At 48.9% G+C, this 17959-nt stretch overlaps 2 protein-coding genes across 2 annotated transcripts in view; one reads left to right on the top strand and one right to left on the bottom strand.

Moving 5' to 3' along the window:
- Positions 1 to 4634, bottom strand: part of LOC311631355 (uncharacterized protein) — a gene marked incomplete at its 5' end in the record, with an annotated part of 46504 nt that extends 41870 nt beyond the window's left edge. Inside the window, one exon of the mRNA XM_084901393.1 lies at positions 4370 to 4634. Coding sequence (XP_084757519.1) covers positions 4370 to 4634 — 265 coding nt within the window. The remainder of the gene's footprint in view (positions 1 to 4369) is intronic.
- The window catches only part of KLF3 (KLF transcription factor 3), a 35851-nt gene continuing 22273 nt past the window's right edge, over positions 4382 to 17959 (top strand). Inside the window, exon 1 of the mRNA XM_084901138.1 lies at positions 4382 to 4710. The gene's annotated coding sequence lies outside the window, so the exon portion shown is untranslated. The remainder of the gene's footprint in view (positions 4711 to 17959) is intronic.

Here is a 17959-nt window from a genome sequence, read left to right as displayed (position 1 = left end):
TTAGGAAAACTGGTTACTCAAAATAATGAAATTGGACCCCTATCTTACAACACACAAAAATTGAAATGGATTAAAGACTCAAATGTAAGACCACCTATAAAACTACTAGAAGAAAACATAGTGGAAAAGCTCCTTGACAGTGGTCTTGGCAACAATTTTTTGGATATGACACCAAAAGCACAAGCAACAAAAATAAAAATCAACAAGTGGGAATACATCAAATTAAAAAGCTTCTGAGCAGGAAAGTAAACAATCATCAAAATGAAAGGGCAACCTACGGAATGGGAGAAAATATTTGCAAACCATCATCCTGAGTTTTATTCACCCCACCCATCTTGGGAAGGCTTTTCTGCATGTCCTGGAAGAGGGTTGGTTTTGCTTCTTTAAGAGAGGCTTGCCCTAGCCAGGGTGACTCAGTTGATTGGAGCATGGTCTACACCAGTGGTCGGCAAACTCATTAGTCAGCAGAGCCAAATATCAACAGTACGATTGAAATTTCTTTTGAGAGCCAAATTTTTTAAACTTAAACTTCTTCTGACTCCACTTCTTCAAAATAGACTTGCCCAGGCTGTGGTATTTTGTGGAAGAGCCACACTCAAGGTGCCAAAAAGCTGCATGTGGCTCGCGAGCTGCGGTTTGCCGACCACTGGTCTGCACCAAAGGGTTTTAGGTACAATTCCAGGTCGGGTGCATATGGGAGGCGATCAAGCTGATCAGGGCCATCTCACCCAGGCCATCTCACCCAGTCTCTCCTAATAGGCCAGACCCCAGCAGCAAGCTAACCTACCGGTTGGAGCATCTGCCCCCTGCTGGTCAGTACACATCATAGCAACCGGTTGATTGACACCATATTAGGCTTTTATATAATACATAGCTAAGTCCCAGCACACTTCCCTTCATAGCTCACTGGCCAGAAGTAGGTCGCATTTATCTACCCTCCAACTAGTCATGGTGAAGACACTGGATTGCAAAGATTGGTTGGAAACAATGATGCTGGTGCCAGAGAGGGGTCTTCCCAAATACAAACCAGACTGGCCTCCCGTCCTCAAAGAGCAGGAGTAAAACAGTTACAAGGATCAAGCTTGAGATATTTAATCTTCCAGAGTTTACTGAACACCTTCGCAAGTGCCAGGTACTGAGCAAGTGACAGGGATAGGAAGTAGACGTAGGGACCACTTTCACCAAAGCATTCTACTGCTGGAAACATTCACCATGCTTCCCTCTCCCCTCCTCTTCGCCACTTAAAGGTACAGTGCACGGCCACTGGCCACTCTGAAGCCGGCTCCTCTTTTGAGCTGTGAATGACTTCTTCTCGATTCACAACTCACATTTACTTATGTTACAACTATTCTCTGACCACCTGGGCCATGGGAATACAATTTTGCTAGAAAGACAAGGTCCCTGTCCTCACAGTTTCTATTCCAGTGCCATAGAGAGTTACAGCCAATTGCAAAAAAAAAAAAAAAAAAAAAAAAAGAAAGAAAGAAAGAAAGAAAGAAAGAAAGAAAGAAAGAAAGAAAGAAAGAAAGAAGACACGCTGCAAGTGTTGAGTCATGGGAGTTGTCAGGGTACCAAGGAGAGCCTCCACTCTTCCAAAAGGTGGGGCGAGGGATGGTAGTGGCAGAAGATTATATTTTGTTGAAAATGTCATTGAAGATAATATTGAGGGTGAATATTTAAAGGGAAATGAGAGTAGAGGTCAGGAGTTGGGGGAGGAGGAGAGGAGGCTAGCCCACCTAGAAGGAGGAGCATGTGCAAAGGGAGAAGGCACTGGTAAAGGAAAGGCTCGCTCAGTGTTGCTGGAGAAGAATGGGAGGGGAGAACAGGGAGAGAAGCTATAATGACAGGTGGAAGCCAGGCCTACACCGTGGTGAACTCCTGGATTTTATCTGGAGGAGAAGGGGGCAGTCATTGAAAGGATTGACATGCTTAGGTTGCATTTTAGAAAAGGCATTCTTATTCCTTTGTTCCCTTTCTCACCGTTCAGCCATGCTACCAACAGAATGACCTGCGCGACACTAGGGCAATAGGCTGGCCCAGGACGGTAGCCAAGGCGTGGGTAGTGATTGAGGAGACCCAGGATTCAGCTAATAACCGGGCTGTGACTGGCTAGGGAGGGGAGGAGTCATGGAGGACTTCAGGCAGTTCTGGTTTGGGCACCTGGGGGATGGGAGGATGGTAGTGTCCTACCCTGGATGGAGTCTTTTTTTTTGCCTTTGAGCTGCCTCCCACAGGGCACTGAACACCACGTGTTCGCTAATTAACCCTTTGGATGACTGTTCTCCGCCCTCCCGCACCCTTCATGTCAAGGCCAGTCCCACTTTGCTCAGATGGACCTATTTCCAGCTTCTACTTTGGGTCCACACCCACGTGAACAACGTACAAAACATGGTTTTTGTGCTTTAGGCTTTCAACACTCTGTCCCTTGAGTGAAGCCTATATTTTTTGAGCCCCTACCGTGAGCCCAGAAATGCAAAAACAATTCCATCAGTCATCCCTGATAAAAGTTTTTCAGCTAATACAAATCTTAGGCATCCAATCAGACAATTCATGATGTCAGTGATCAGTAAACTGCAATTAATAATTGACACAAGTTTGACTTTTCTTGCCTTTGTCTTTTATTCATTTCTTTAAAAAGCTCTCAGCTCTTTACATTTTAAAGATTCATCTTGTGAGGCAGCACGATGGCACACGAGTCAGTGTCAGTTCTGGGTGTTCTCCATGTGGGCTTCTACGTGCATTTTTTTTTTTTTTTTTTTTTTACAATTTGTAATTTTACTACTTGGGGCTGCTGGTACTAACTTTATATTACTGTATAGCTCGATGATGATGAGGCTCCGAATATCTCTATCTCCGCGTTTTAAGTAGTACCATGCCTGGATGAAGCATCAAAGTGAGACGGGCGAACTTAAAGGGCCTTTCAAACATCTTGAAGCAATAACAAGTCATAGACTGAAGCAGGGCGTTTTTTTAAAAACATTACACAGGACTAAAACAATTGAACCAATTTGTCCTTTGTTCTTTTTTTATTTAATTCTTTATTACATTAATACTGTTAACACACACACACACACACACATCTCCAAAAGCACTGAATTAGGTACCATGCTATCCACAGTCCTCCCAATGGCCTGGCTTGGCCTGAACGCGCGTTTCCGCCGACCCTGTACAGGGAAGGCCACGGGGTACACTTGGGCTAGGTCCCAGGGAGGCGACGTGAAATGACAGGGTGTGTGTGGGGGGGGGGGGGGGAGGGGAAGTGCAAAGTCCTCCGCTGCCCCGAGTTCTCCCGCGGGAGCGGGACGGAGGGCCTGGCCCCAAGTTTGCCAAGTTTCCAGGCAGGCCCGGCTGAGCAAACGCCGCTGCTATCGGTCTCCTTCGCGCTCCGGGGCCAGGCCTGGCCCGTGGGAAGTTTGCTTCGGGGTCACCGGGCCTTCAAAGAAAAGCCCTGGGAGGCGGGGTGCGCCACCGGGGCCGTCCATCTGTGGGTGGGCGACGAGGGGGACCCCGCGCCCCGGGCACAAAGAAAGGGGGCGCGTGGGGAATGACCTTGGACACTCGGGGCCACTTTCGGGCTGCAGGCACCCCCACCCCCAGTGCCCTCCCTTTCCCCGCCACTCCTCTCCGCTCCGGCCCCAGTCCCCCGCGCCGTCCCCACGGGTGGTGCCCTTTCTGCTTTTCCTTTAAGAGACTTGGATGCGCTCGGCCCAGGAGGGGCCGCCTGGCCGCGGGGGCCCAGCCCTTCCCGCCGCGCCCGCCCGCCCGGGGCCGCCCTGCCCGCCGGGGCCGGGAGATGGATGGCCTCCGCCGGCCTGAGCCCCCGCCTCCGCTCGCCCGCGAGCCGGGCAGTGTGTTTTGGAAGCGGCGCAGCGGGTGGAAGCCGGGAGCCGCCCGGAGCGCGCAGCGCCCGCCCTTCCTTCCCCCCGGGCTCGGGCGCGGCGGTCCCGGCGGGCGGGGCGCGGGCGCCGGGGCGGGCGGGGGGCGCGGGGCGGGGGCGCGGGGCCGGGCGCGCCGGGCGGAGGGCGCGGGGCGGGGGCCGGAGGGCGGGGGCTCCGGGGCGGGGGCCGCGCCGCGCCTCGCGGGACAGGTCGGGCCGGCGGGGCGGCGCCCGGCCCCGGGGAAGAATGAGTGTCTGTGAGGCCGGCCCGGGGTGGCGGGGCGGGGCGGGGCGGGGGCGGCGCGGGAGGCGGGCGGGCGGGGGCGGCGGGGGAAGGGCGCAGGGCGGGGTGCGTGTTTGCGCGAGTGACTCGGCCGACCCCTCCGGCGGCTGCCTCCACCCAGTGGGTGGGGACCCGCCCAGCCCAGCCCAGCCCGGGCGGCTCCCCTCCCCTCCCTGACCCTCCCACCCCGGGTCCCAGCCTCTACTTACCCCGCCAGCCCCGGGAGGCTCGCAGAGCGAGCGGCGCCGGCGTCATGTGACGGCCCCGAGCCGGTGCCAGGAGCCAGAGGGGAGCCGCGAGCCGAGCCGCGCGCACCGGGCCGGAGCCGGAGCAGCCGGAGCCGGAGGAGCCGCAGCCGCAGCCGGAGCGCAGCGAGCGCCCCGCGAGCCGAGCCGCGCCGCCGCCCGCGCGCAGCCCCGTCCCCGGCGCCCCCGCCGCCGCCGCGCCCGCCCCGGGGCGCTGACACTCCCGCATTCGCGGGGTTCGGGCAGCCCCAGAGCCGGGCCTTTATTTCTTAATCTGCAGCGCTCAGCACTGCACCTCGAAAAAAGTAAGTCCCCCCTTTCCCGCACCTTGCCTTCTCGCCCGCCTCCGGCTTGCCCCCTTTTGGGGGGGCTCGTCCGGTTTCCTATTTTTAAAGGGGGTGCTCTGCGAATGGCTTTGGGTGTGTGTGTGTGTGTGTGTGTGTGTGTGTGTGTGCAAGCGCCCATGGGCTCGGGAAAGTGCAACAGCTCCTCGCAGCCGGGGCTGGGGGCGGAGAGGGAGAGACCAGGAGGAGGAAGTCCCCGGGTTTAGCGGCAGAAAAGTGTGGGATTGGAGGGGAGCCACCATGAGGATCCGGGGGTGCGGGTGAGCGAGGCCGGCGGCTGCTCCCCCCGCCGCGGTGCCGGCGGCGAGGGCGCGGGCGGGGGCTCACCTGTGTGGTCCCCGCTCGCCCGCCCCTCGTTGGCGATCCCCTCCAAAGCCCCCTAAACCCCAGCGGTCTCCGCGTGCGGCGGCGTTGTTTGGAGGAAGGTAGCGCCGAGGCCGCGCTCCTGCTCCTCCCCCTCCGGGCCCCCCACCTCCCTCCCTCCCGCGCCCTCCCCCTCCTCCCCGCGCTCCGCCCGCCGCCCCCCTTCTCGGACGGGGCGCGCGGTGGCTCGCCCGCCGCCGGAACAAACTTGGAAGAGCCTCCCGGTCCCTCTCCGGGAGGAAACTTGGGGCCGCGGGGACTGGAGGCAGCAGCATCCCGTTCTGGGTCCCGGGTCCTGGAGGCCGGGAGCTGCCCCGGCGCCTGGATCCCCGGGGGCTGGCCGGCGGCGGCGCGTCCTGCCCGGGGCGCGGAGAGAACCTGCGGCCGCGGCCGCTGCGGGGCCGGAGGCGGCGGCCGCCTTAGGCAGCTCGCTGCCTGCAGTTAGGGACCGAGCCGGCCCGGGACCCAGGGATGGATCCCCGGTGGCTTTCCTGGAGATCACAGATAATATATCTGGAATTGTCAGAGCCGCTTCTTTGGCAGATAACCGGGAGAACCTTTTTTTTTTCCTTTAAAATTTCCAAGAAGACAAACACTGGCGTGCTAGGAGAAAAGCATGTGCATGGGACTTGTTTTGAAGAAGGCAGGTTCAACGGAAATTGGAAATTGCACACCTTTTTGTATTTCGCTAACATAAATATTTTGCACTGAATTTTTTTTATTATTATTACTCAGAATGTATTCCCCCCCCCCCCCCCCCACGGAGATCGCCAAGACACTTTAGAGATATATCCTCACAAGAGTCTGGTATTTGAGGGTGGGAGGGGGAAGAAAGAGTCTGTGTATTTAGGTTCTGTACCTGTAATTATTAGCAAAATCAAGGGACGCATAGGGTAGTTGTTCATTAAAGGTTTTTCCACAGAGCAATTTTGTGATGTCCTTTCTTTGGAGTGCTTTATGTCTGAATCCGAGGGAAGACTTCCTTTCAGGGAAAAAAAAAACAACCTGATAGCATTGCACTATCCAAAATTGTGCGAGTATTTTTTTATTTTTTTTTTAAGAAAGTGAAGGTATAGTAAGTTTCTTCCGGCTTGAAACATGGAACATGCTAGTTGACCTTAGGCTGTTAACAGAAACCTGAAATGAGATGTTTGATTAATTTAAACTCCCCAGGGAAACATCTCAATTTCTACAGTCGGGGGGTTTGCTGCAGAACCATTAGAAGGAAAAAAACGTAATGTACTATTAGTAAGTTCAGTGAAGAGACTCTGTAAGGGGCATTTGGCTTGCATGCAGGAGAATGCAAGTATAAAAATTTTAACTTGACAATAACAAAAGTAGCTGCTTAGACTGCAAAACCCTGTCATATAAAACGGCAACATAGCTTGCAGATAAGTTGCTTTCCCCCCCCCCCCCCACAGCAAAGTTTCTAATTAAAACCCAATCTTGTGATTATTGCTGCAAGGAGACTGATGCCTTTTTCTTCCATTCTTTTTTAAACTGGAGTTAATGTCCACACAGAAATTCTTAAATCTCTGATCATGGAAGCCCGAGTTCAGCAGTGCTAACAAAATAGAGAGAAATAATGGGAAAAGGAATAGGAATGGATTTTACTACCTTAAAAATACCTAGAGGAAATATTTTAGCCTATCTTATAAAAATTGATACTCTGTTCATTGATACTCGGTGCTACAGATTGTATAACAATTTGGGATTATATGCAATGTCTGTAGCAGAATCATATAATCAAAAGGTGAATTTCTGCCGAGTGTGTACAGATGTGCAGCTGTGTGCAAAGATTTTTATAACTATGCAGCTGAAAAGGCCTGAAAATGTGAGGTGACCAGCTGACCACACTTTTGTCTTAGAATTTAGTCATGTGGCTAAGGGACACTTTTCAGTTGTGTGGTATATAACCCAATTGTAATCTGAATTCTTAAAACAGCAGTGTTTTATCTTCATTTTCCTACTGATGCTCTGAGGCTGAATAATAATTATCACCCCAACCCAGAATTTGATCATGGCTAGAGACCAGCCTTTGGGATGGGGAGGGATGTAGAGACAAAAGAAATCGGTAGGGAGACTGGTGTTCATTGGAAAGGTCTCTCTGCTGCTTGGATATGATAAAATCCCATGTTCACTTACGTTGGCTGCATGTGGAAGCTCCTATTTGTAAATAGGGCAGGTCCCCCGTAAAGAGCTGGTGTTATTATTCACACCCATAGAACAAACACCTCCACCCCCCTGTTGTTGTCTTTAAAAACTCCAGCTGCTCATGAATATAGGGTCAGGGAGGGCCGGCTAAATGTTTCTCTGTGCTTTCTCTCCAGCACAGCCAGCAGAGCTGTTTCCTGTTCTTTGTTTCAAGGCTGGGGTTTGCGTCATACATTCCAAGTGGCATATGTGTGCTCTTTCCTGTTTCAGGCTGTTTTCTGGTAGATCAGTAGCCCGGACCAGGCCTTGGTCCCTGCCCCTCAACTCCCTATCCCCACCCAGGGAGTTATCATGTCTCTACACACTTGCTATTGCTTAAGATGCCCGCGTTATGTCATAATGAGAAGTCAGTTAACCTTTTTACATACACCCTTTTGCCTCCAGTGTGTTTATGTGGGTTGAATAAAGACTTTTACCTTTTTAAATGTATCCTTGTCAATTGTGACTTGAGACGCGTGTGCATATTGACTAGAAGTGCAAAGGTTTTTGTGGTTGGTTGGTTGGTTGGTGTTTATTCATATTTTTGAGGTGCATCGGGTGTTTGTTTTGAGATAGGCATTTTGCCCTGTAGCTGTCAATTCTGGTTCAGGATTACCACTCAGAGTTTGGAAGACCTGTCCTTTTCTGAGATGGATGGCCCATCCTTGTTCACGTTTAACAAGGGATGCTCAAGGCATCGGAAGCCATTGGATAGAGAACTGAAGCAGTCTTGGCAGCCTGGACTGACTTGAAAGTCTTGCCTATGTTAAGGAACAAATCTTTAGAAAAAGTATTAAAGCAAAACAAGATATATTGGGGGGAGGGGAAATCCCAGGTTCATGTCTTTTTTAAGACAAACACTAGGAGAATTTTTTTTAAGGACAAAGATTTGACGTTCTTCTACATCTGATTTCCAAACTATTTTAAGAATAACCAGGTCAAAGAAAAGGAGAGCTGGAAATAGGAAATTCACTTAATGATAGTTTGGGAAAAAATTTTAATCTTATATTTTGAAAACAGGAGAATACTCTTTATTTTTATTGTCTTTACAAAAACAACTTTCGTACCCCATTTTTTCTTTTTTTTTTCTTTTTTTTTCTTTTTTGTATATTCTGCCAGTTGTGGTTTAACTATTTAAGACCTATTTGAACAAATTATTTTTCTCCTGGTTCTTCAGAAAGAAGGTTTTAAAAGAAATGGTTGGAAAAGAAAACTTGGCAAGTTTCTTCTTTTAAAGTTCTTATTTTTGTATTTTCTTTAAAATCTAAAGGAATTACTTATAATATTATATAATGGAATGATTAAATAAGGCAGCCAGTTAGGCCATATTCTTCCAAAAGTTGATGATAATAATACTTTGATTTTAATGTTTCGTTCCGCCACATTTTTGCCTCATGGATAAATATACAATATGATATTAAGAAAACTACGAGAATCTTAACAGCAGACTACTGATGACTTTCCTTGAAAAAAAGATGGGAGTTTTGGAAAGTTTCAATAAGATTTTCCTCTTTGGATGAAGCAAACTTGATTTATTAGCTGACTTGTAGGACAAGAGGCCTTTCGACTATAATTCATACGTAACCCACATTGAGGCAAGATTTTTGTTTTGTTTTAGTTCCAGAGTTGTTAACAATCCAGATAGATTTGATAGATTGAGTTTTTTTGTGTTTTTTTTTTATTTGGCTTACCCCAAATCATTCTTCCCTCCTCATTTGTGGGAAGAGGGGGGTGGTTAATAGAGATTATAAGGAGCTAATGTATTCTACCAGGAAAAAAAAAAAAATCTGCAAGCTTCTAAATGCTAAACTAAACAATAGGGTAAATGATAACAGTCTGAACGATACTATAATTATTAAAAAAGGGATTAATAATTTTATCTTATTACCTGCTTTGCTAACATGTAATACTCTAGTCAAAAATCATCTTGGGAGTGAGGTGGAAAGGAAGGATCATGATGGTTTTTAGCATTCCCATTTTCCAGACCCTGCTTGTCCTCTGAAGCAGAGCCGGAGACAGGAAACCAGACAGCAGTCTGCCCCGTTAGGGTAGCCCTCCTCCCCTCCCCACCCCCCGAAACCCCACCTCTTTCCTTGAAATTTAGCAATAATAAGAGACATAATGCTAGAGACACCATTTCTGAACCAGAACAAAGACTGTTTTTTCTCAAATTAATATATATATATATATATATATATATATATATATCCTCTTAACTAGCTGTGTGCTTTTCCTGAAAAGTCACCATCATTCATTGGACCATTTAAAAAAATTATCAGTATGTTTTGTACCCATCAGTCAGAGTGTTTAATAGTAAAGTTCTTTTTGAAACTCACTCTGTTGTGTTGCTAGGTGGAATGCATTATCATCATCCCCCCCCCCCCCCAATCTAATGTTTAGGGGAGCTGGAGACAGAAGGTAGCAAGTTAAGTGGCCCTTCAGCCCATGCATTCCTTGTCACCCTGATTCTGGCTCTTGCCCTGATTTCCCTGAAGCCGGTGTTCTCTGAGGCTGCCCCTCCTTCCAGGGGGACCCCGAAGAGCCCAGGTTAGCTTGAGGCATGCTCCAGCTGGTGACCATCTCTGGCAGGCTTAGGATCTCCAGGCATGCCTGGAGCTAGTCTCTGCCCAGATCAGTGGAGTGCGGCCAGAGGCCAGAGGTAGACCTAGGAGATCCAGTGGAAGAGGAGGTGAGTGCATCTACCCTGGAGAGCGACCTGGGAGTCAGGTGTGGGTTTTTTCTCCTTTGGCCTAGAAGCTCTTTATACTAATTACCGTCCTTTGAGTCTAATCGCTGAAACCCACTCCTTTATCTGCCCCTGCACTTTATACCCTGGTGCCTTCCAAAGCACTGCGCCCCACAAGGACCTTCACTCGCCAGTCCAAGTTCCTGTTCCACTTAGTTCTCCACACAAGGGAGTCATTCTCTCCCGAGCCTCCAGGAGCTCTCGCCTTGACTTTGTGTTTTAGGTTCTAGGAGATGAGTTTTCAGACTCGTTTCACTGGGTGGTGACGCCTGGGAGAAGGTCATGCGGCCGTGGCCCTTGCCCTTCATTCTGTCCCAGCCTGCGAGAAGTACAGATTGACATCCACTCATTTATGCATCTCCCAAGTGTTCCCTGAACACCTACTCATTAGAGCTAATCTCACATTGTGAGCAGTCCTTCTTCGTTGTGCCACGGGATGGAGTCCGTCCAGGGTGCTCTAACCAGAAAGGCGTTTTGAAATCTTAATTGCCCGCCGAACCCTCCCTGGGCCCTGCCAAGCGAGCATGGGCTGGCCTGTGTGGCGCTACACGCCCCAAGTCCCACACCCTCCGTCACCGGGGAGTGACCCTAACGCGAGATGATTTCACTCAAAAGTCGGTCCCAGGGCACAGGCCAAAGCAGAACAGAAAGAGCCCCGGTCTGCAGGCAGACACACTTTTGCTCTTGGCCTGCAGCTCCGAGCAGCTCTGCACATTTGGGCGAGCCATTTCACCTCTGTTCCTCCATTTCCTCATTTCTAAAATGGGGATGAGGACCTGACCCTTCCACCTTTGTACAGTGATTATGAGGATTTCCGTATTTACTTGAGTCAAGCTGCCAATTTTTCTCCGCAGTTTTATGGACCAGTTGCAGGTGCATTGGCTTGGAAGAATAATAGCCTAATTTAGGGCCTCCAGAACGCGTCTTTTGATCTTGTGTCCAAGCCTGCACTCTGCGAGAGAAGGTACCGGTAGGCATCAGGGACCAGTTGGGAGGGGCCGACATCGCGGCTACTGTAAAGAGAGACACTGTCCCCCAGTGCCCTATGCCCCGTGGACAGATCTGTTCCCGGAAATCGCTATCCCGCTATTGCTGTTTGTGGTGTGACGTTGTCCTCTGCCCGAGGAAGGAGAGTGGGTGCCAAGGACACCAGCCTTGAAGTCAGCCTACTTTGGGTCCAGATCCCAGCTCTACAGCTTAGCTGCTGTGTGACCTTGGACAGGTTGCTTTGCCTCTCTGTTCTGGTGTCCTCGTCAGTAAAATGGGAAGGTCGTACCCACTTTGTGGGCTTTGCATGACACAGTCCTTGTAGAGAAATGCACCTGCAGATGGGCAGCCATAAGGTGGTGAGGATCCACAGGAAACCCCTGGCTTTCCTTGGTCAAGGGAAGTACGCTTTTAAAAAAAAAAACAACCTAGTGTTTTTGTTACACATAACACCATTCCCTCCTCCTCATGCAATTGCCTCTTCTCTCTCTCTCTTTTCTGTTTTAGGCTCTAAAACAGCGTAGAGACCTTGACACTGGACTTGTTTAGAAGATCTCTCTGGGGGTGGGGGGGGGAATAAAATATTCTTTGAGGATGAAATTGATAAGGTATCTGGAGGACCCCTAACGAGCAAGATTAAGGTTAGGAGCAAAAGCTTTTTCTTTTCTTTCTTTTTCTTTCTTTTTTTTTTTTTAAGAGAAGTTTAGTTTCCTTTAGGGTTAGGTCTGGTCTGCCTCATCCCCATTCATTATTTAAGGGAGATTCCAAGTTCTTTCAGAGGGAAGAGCCAATGACTGTGGAACTCTTACCATGGACTCGGTCCTCTTACATTGGCTCCTCGTGCCTGACCAAAAGAAATGTCCTTTTGTGGACAAGCCCCATCTCCTGTGGAGGGAGTCCTCCAAGGGAGTCCTCAGTGCTGGTCGGAGGCCCGCCTTGGGCCGGTGAAAAGGCCCAGCCTGTCTAGGCGAGAAGGCGGCCGCGGAGGTGCCAGGCAGCCAGGCAGCGGCTGCACAGAGCGGGGAGGGCCCCGAGCTGGCTTTTGGAGAATGAGGAGGATTGAGATAAGCCGGAAGGGGACGGGGCATTCCTCGCGGGTTGCCCAGCATCAGGGCCAAAAGTGAACAAAGGCGTGGGGGGGTGGGGGGCAGGGCGGCCAGCAGGAAGGGCGCTGGTTGGTAGAGGGGTGCTGAGCATGGGCTCTTGCATCCACTCCCCAAGCCCGGGGGATCCCATTGGAGGGAGGGAGGTGTGTGAGCTTAGGAAAGACTAGATGGATGAGAAGGGGGCTTTGAGAAATATAGGAGGGCAGGGGATGGGGATGGGTTGGAGGTGGGGAGGCCAGCGGAGGGGGAAAAAAACAACAACAACCCGGTAACAGGGTCCTGGGGCACTGAGGGCTCGGCTCTGGATGGCAATGCAGAAATGGAACGAGAGATTTTCATGCTGAGGGACCAGAAAATCAAGCACGTGGGAGGTGGGAGGTGGGGGGTAGCCTGGCAGCCTTTTCAAGGCAGGCGTGAGGAGGAGGACTTGGTCTGGGGACATGTTGAATTAATTCTCCCTTCCATAGCTGTGCTTCCAGTGCTTTTTCTCCTTCCTTTTTGTTTACGTTGAAGGAGAGGGCAGTATCAGCTCGTGGTCCCCATCCCAAGGCTCCGGAGTGCTGAGAGATAGACTCCTCATGGAGCCCAGGGGATTGCCACCACCCTGACGATTCTCTCTGGTTATTTTTAAGGTTCCAGCCATCGCCGCTGAGGCCAGAGTTTCCAGGAACTAGCTGCTGGCTGGAGCCAGTTGGTCCCTCCCAGCCTCCCACTCCCTGCAGGGTGGGGCCCCATGGGTGGAGGCCCCTGAGGGCGGAGTGGGGTGGGTCTCCCACGATAGGGCACCAGCAGAGCCAAGCAGCCTGGCCTCACACAGCCCTTCTGGATCTGATTATATAACACTCCCCAGAAGAGAACAGCCTTTCTAAGATACAAAGATGCATGCCCAGCAGGATTACGCATCATGGGAATTTCTCAATGGGTCTTGGGTCGCTTGCCCCTTAAAAACTAACCTACAAGGTTGTCGGCCTAGAGAAGGAAAAACAAGTGTGTAACCTTAGTATTGAGCATGACGAGGGTTTGCTAAAATTTCTTTTGAGAGAGGTATGGAATGCTGCTAACCAGGTGGCTGTGAACTTGAGAGTTTACCCACCCCCAGCCCTGCACGGCTGGGCCTCCTCCGGCTAAAGTGTAGGGATTGGGCCTGGTGGTTACCTTTGCACCTGCCCTTATTTACATGCAAAATCAATTGCTTCACTCCGTCTTTCCGAAGTACAGGGCGTGGGCAGAATCTTATCTGAAGCCATGTCCTGTTTGGACAAGTTGGACTCGCCCTGGCAACTCTCCATCGGGTGGAGCCGATGGGTGGAGGCAGGAAAGTAAAATTGGGCGGCTTGTTAGCCGAGAGAGGAGAGAGGGCGGATTGTTTGCTCACCGGATCATTATATTTAATCTGAAACTAAATAATTAACTTCTTTGCCATTTACAAAACATTTTGATGCAAAATAGCTAATTTAACGAGCGCCCAAGATTTAGAAGGACTCCGTGGATTTTTCTTTCCCTCCCCTTTTCAAACCAGCTAGAGGAGGCCAAGGGAGGCGGAAGCCCTCCAGGGGCATGAAAACGGGACGCGTTTCCAGGTAGGTGCCGGCCTTCGGCTGCTCTGGAAAGAGCCCCCAACTTCAAAAGCGCCTGCTTCCATCTGCTGCCTGCCAGAGCAGCTGCCATTAAGTATTCGGCTCCTTGGGAGCTTAGAGGCCTTGGGTACAGAAGGGAAGAAAGAAAATTTTCTTTGGAAAGGAAGTGTAGCCACAGGGATGTCGCCCGCCTGTCCTGGTCCTCTTCCTGGCCAAGAATCACACACACACACACACACACACACACCACAGAGGTTGGTTTGTCGGGTTTTCTTTTTCCCCCTGAAGTCTCTGGGAAGTAAAGAGGGGGGGGTAGGAACATGCTTCCTTCTTTAACATCCAAATGCTCGGGGGAGGGGTGGTACTTACAGAAGATGTGTTGATCTGATGGTACCGTTTTTCTTACACCTGGCTGAGGTCAGCTAGGAAACAGATTTGCTTGGAGGGAGGGAGGGGGTTTGGAGCCTTGGGTCCGGTCAGGCCGGGTTGGGAAGGATAAAGGCAGGGACCCTTTGAGAATATGAGGAAAGAAAGATATGGAAGAGCAGGCATAACACAAAGATGAGAAGGGAGAATGTCACAGGCAAATCCTGCTATGTCACCAAGAGACTGCTTCATACCCATTCTGTTCGCCTTCATATTCTCAATCCCTCTCCCTCCCTCTCCCTCCCTCCTCCTTCTCCCTCCCTCCCCCCCCCCCATACTTCTAAAGAAGGGGCAGTCATTTATAAAGTTGTTTTTGTAACGAACATGCTCTGTCTTCTAGACAAGCAATTTGAAAGGAGATTTGGTAAATCATAACCGCAGTACGTTAAGGGGTTTGTGTGTGTATTTCTAAGCTCTGTGGCACACTGTGCCCTCTTAAAGCACAGAAGACTGAATAGGGTGGTGACACGCAGCTGTATTACTTCTGAAACGTCATGTAAACGATCCGCTGAAGCTTTTTAATACATATTCATGCAGTTTTCCATTTTGGTAAAAAAAAAAAAAAAAAAAAAAAATCTGACCCTTATTTCAGCGTCTGAAAAGTTAGAAGCAAAAGTGGAGAGAGTATGAAAAGAAGCGTGTTTCTTCCTTTCAGAGGGAAATCCAGCTGTGTTGGTCCTTCCCGGCAGAATCACACAGTTGGGAAAGATGACATTTGCTCCAGTTATGGAAAATTATTTTGGCAATGATGGTGTTTCTATATTTTTCCTTCTAAGCACCTCAATAACGTAAACGTTTTTATAAACCAGTTTTGCCCTTTTTTTCTCTCTCTCTCTTTTAAAGCAGTTTCGTTATCTTGGGATTGCTAAGTTTAGAATATATTTCTGCTAGGCAACATACAACCAAGATGTAAATGTGTTTATGATTGGAAAATAGCTGTAAGAAAAAAACAGAACCACATTTGGGGCCTCCTCGTGTCTGTGATACCCACATAAAATGGTTAACAGAATTCCAGAGCCTGCTTAAAACCCACTAGGTTTAAAGACCCTCCCTGAAGGTTGGCAAACTCAATGGGCTGCCAGTGTCTTCGAATACCTGTTTTAGCGCGCCACCTACTGGTCGGACTTAAGATTGCTGCCAGTGTTGTGTAACAGATTTTTTTGCAGAATTTGTAGTTTTTAAGCATTCTTTAAAAATGATGGTAACATCCCCAGAGTACTGAGTTGCTGGTGGGGAACTAAAGCCACTAAGTTAAGAGACTTCAGTTCTTCTTGTGTTCTGGCTGCTTCTCAGTTCTATGCAAGGCACGTTGGTGACTTTGCAGTCACTCTTCTCTGACGCAAAGATAGTCAGTACTAGTGGCAAAGTGGTCATCCCAGAGGTAAGCACAGTGGGTAGAGGTATACATGCTTTTCGAAAACAAACCAAATCCTGATGTGTGTCCATACGTTTGATTCTCTTCCTAAGTTTGGTTCCTTTCTAGCTTCGCCTCCCCTCTCACGTTTTAATGGAAAGGTTTAATTGTAGAATTCACTAAAAGTTGGCCCACTGGTGTGTATAAAACTGTCACATTCCCAGGAAGCCCTTGTTTACAGATTAGGGAACATCATTTTCTCTTCATGCCCTTTATCTTGTCCCCTCTCCTGTGATGAGCACTAAAAGCATAACCGGTCATTTTGCAAGCTGCCAAGTAGGGAACAAGGTGCTGTTAGATGTGATTTTGTTCCTAGTGATATTTGAACTTTGCACAGAATTTTTCGTCGTTGTTTTTTAGTCCAGTGATGCATTATTTTAGTTAGGAGTTTCACAATGAGGTATTCTAATCCTCCCATTCCTTCTTCATCTATTAGCTGAAATACTTGTGTAATGAGAAATATTTCCTTTGTCACTACTGAGTTTCTCTAAGGCGCCGTCTGAACAAATGGAAACACCCACTGACAGCTCTTTTAAAATAACGGAGTCAGGTTTGGTCAAACAGATGCTTTATATTAGACTTTTCTCAGGATTGCAAGTCTTGCAGCGCACTGGTTTCCTTAAATTTAGATAAAACATAAAAGTTGAAAGAATGAAAGTAACTTAAGTAATGTCTTACAATGATACAAGAACCAGCAGGTTAATGTGTCATACCTTTCCAAATAAATGGACTCAGTGGTCATTAGGAAAATGGATTTAAGGCTTTCTGGGCTGAACTGTGGCGTCAGCATGTGGACCAAAACGAACTCCAGAGCCCATCCCCTCACTTCCACTGGGCGGCGCTCACTGGGAGTAAAGGGCAGAGGTGAGGTGAGGAGAGGCCAGGAAGCTCCTCCCGGGGCACAGTGGAAAAACGACCCGGTACTTAATGAGATCTCAGGCGGACATTGGCAGCTGTGAAATCTTACAGTGACTTTGATCTGAGGGTGTTTTTTAGGGTGTGTGTGTCGGAGGGGGGTGGGGGGTGACCTCTAATAAAGCACAGAGGACTGAATAGAGTGGTGACAGGCAACTCTATGACTTTTGAGACCTCATGTTAGCAAAGAGGCAAATGTCTGATAGTGTTCCAGAAGTTGGAACCAACACATTTTTTAAAATATATTTTATTGATTTTTTTTTTTTTTTACAGAGAGGAAGGGAGAGGAATAGAGAGCCAGAAACATCAATGAGAGAGACATCGATCAGCTGCCTCCTGCACACCCCCCTCTGGGGATGTGCCCGCAACCAAGGTACATGCCCTTGACTGGAATCGAACCTGGGACCCTTGAGTCCACAGAACAGTCCTCTATCCATTGAACCAAACCAGCTAGGGCGGAACCAACAAATTTAATGCTCATTGTACAGGATATATCCAAAATTGAGTGCATACCTGTTGATACAAACCATTTAGAACTTGCTTTGTTTTGTTTTAATTCTAATTTTCTTTTCCTAAAACATTGTGGGAATCCATTTTAGGAAGTAGATTGAAGAGATGTCCTTTTACATGTGAAAGGAGTTGCCCCTGGTGAGGGCTAGGATACGATTCATGAGTCTCCTGACCTGGCTCTTTCCTTAGACACCTGAGAATACGAGGGCTCTTATTTAGAAGGATTTGCATCCAGATACAGTACTGTCAGAGGAGTGGGTTCGTCTATAAGGATTAATTCCATTTAAAAGGCTTGGGGGAGGGGTGGCCAGCCATAGGTCAGGGCTGCTGAATTATCTGACCTCATTGATACAAGCACATATCACATCTTTTGTTTAAGGTCCAGTATAGGACAGCAATTTTTTAGAAACATCTATCGGTACAGCTGCTACGCTGGGAACTGGTGAACAATAGATATCTCAAAGCACAAAAGGGGTTTTCATCCTTCATCATGAAATTGTCCATTTTCCGCCGGTTGTTGGGGTTTGTTCTGGCTGGAAGGCATGAGGGTGGCAGCGCCATTGATTTGAGCGCCCTGGTATCGGATCGTGTTCACGGATCCCAATGCATCCTGTGATGTAGGAGAATGGGATTTGGAGTCAGGGTCTTAGGTTGAGTTAAGAATGATATTCATGTGTTGTCCCGAGACCCAGGAGAGGCTTTCTTCAAGGAAGCAGTGAAACACAAGAACAACACAGTATTGTTTTTATAATTGTATGTGGGGATATCTTAGTATTGGGTCGGCAACTAAGTAATTGCGGGTTTCACACATATATGGCTTCAGTTGAATTTTTAGGTTTGCAGACGTAGTACAAATGTAAAACACATTTTGTATTTGATAGTTGGCTATTCAGCTGTTAATCAGTAAAAAAAGTTTTTTGATCTGTTTTGTAGTTTTTGTTTGGCGTTCGTTAAAAAATGGAAAATCAAAAGG

The sequence above is a fragment of the Pipistrellus hanaki genome (assembly GCF_964339955.1).
Source record: "Pipistrellus hanaki genome assembly, chromosome: 1".
NCBI lineage: Eukaryota > Metazoa > Chordata > Mammalia > Chiroptera > Vespertilionidae > Pipistrellus > Pipistrellus hanaki.
This window is presented reverse-complemented; position numbering and strand designations above follow the sequence as displayed.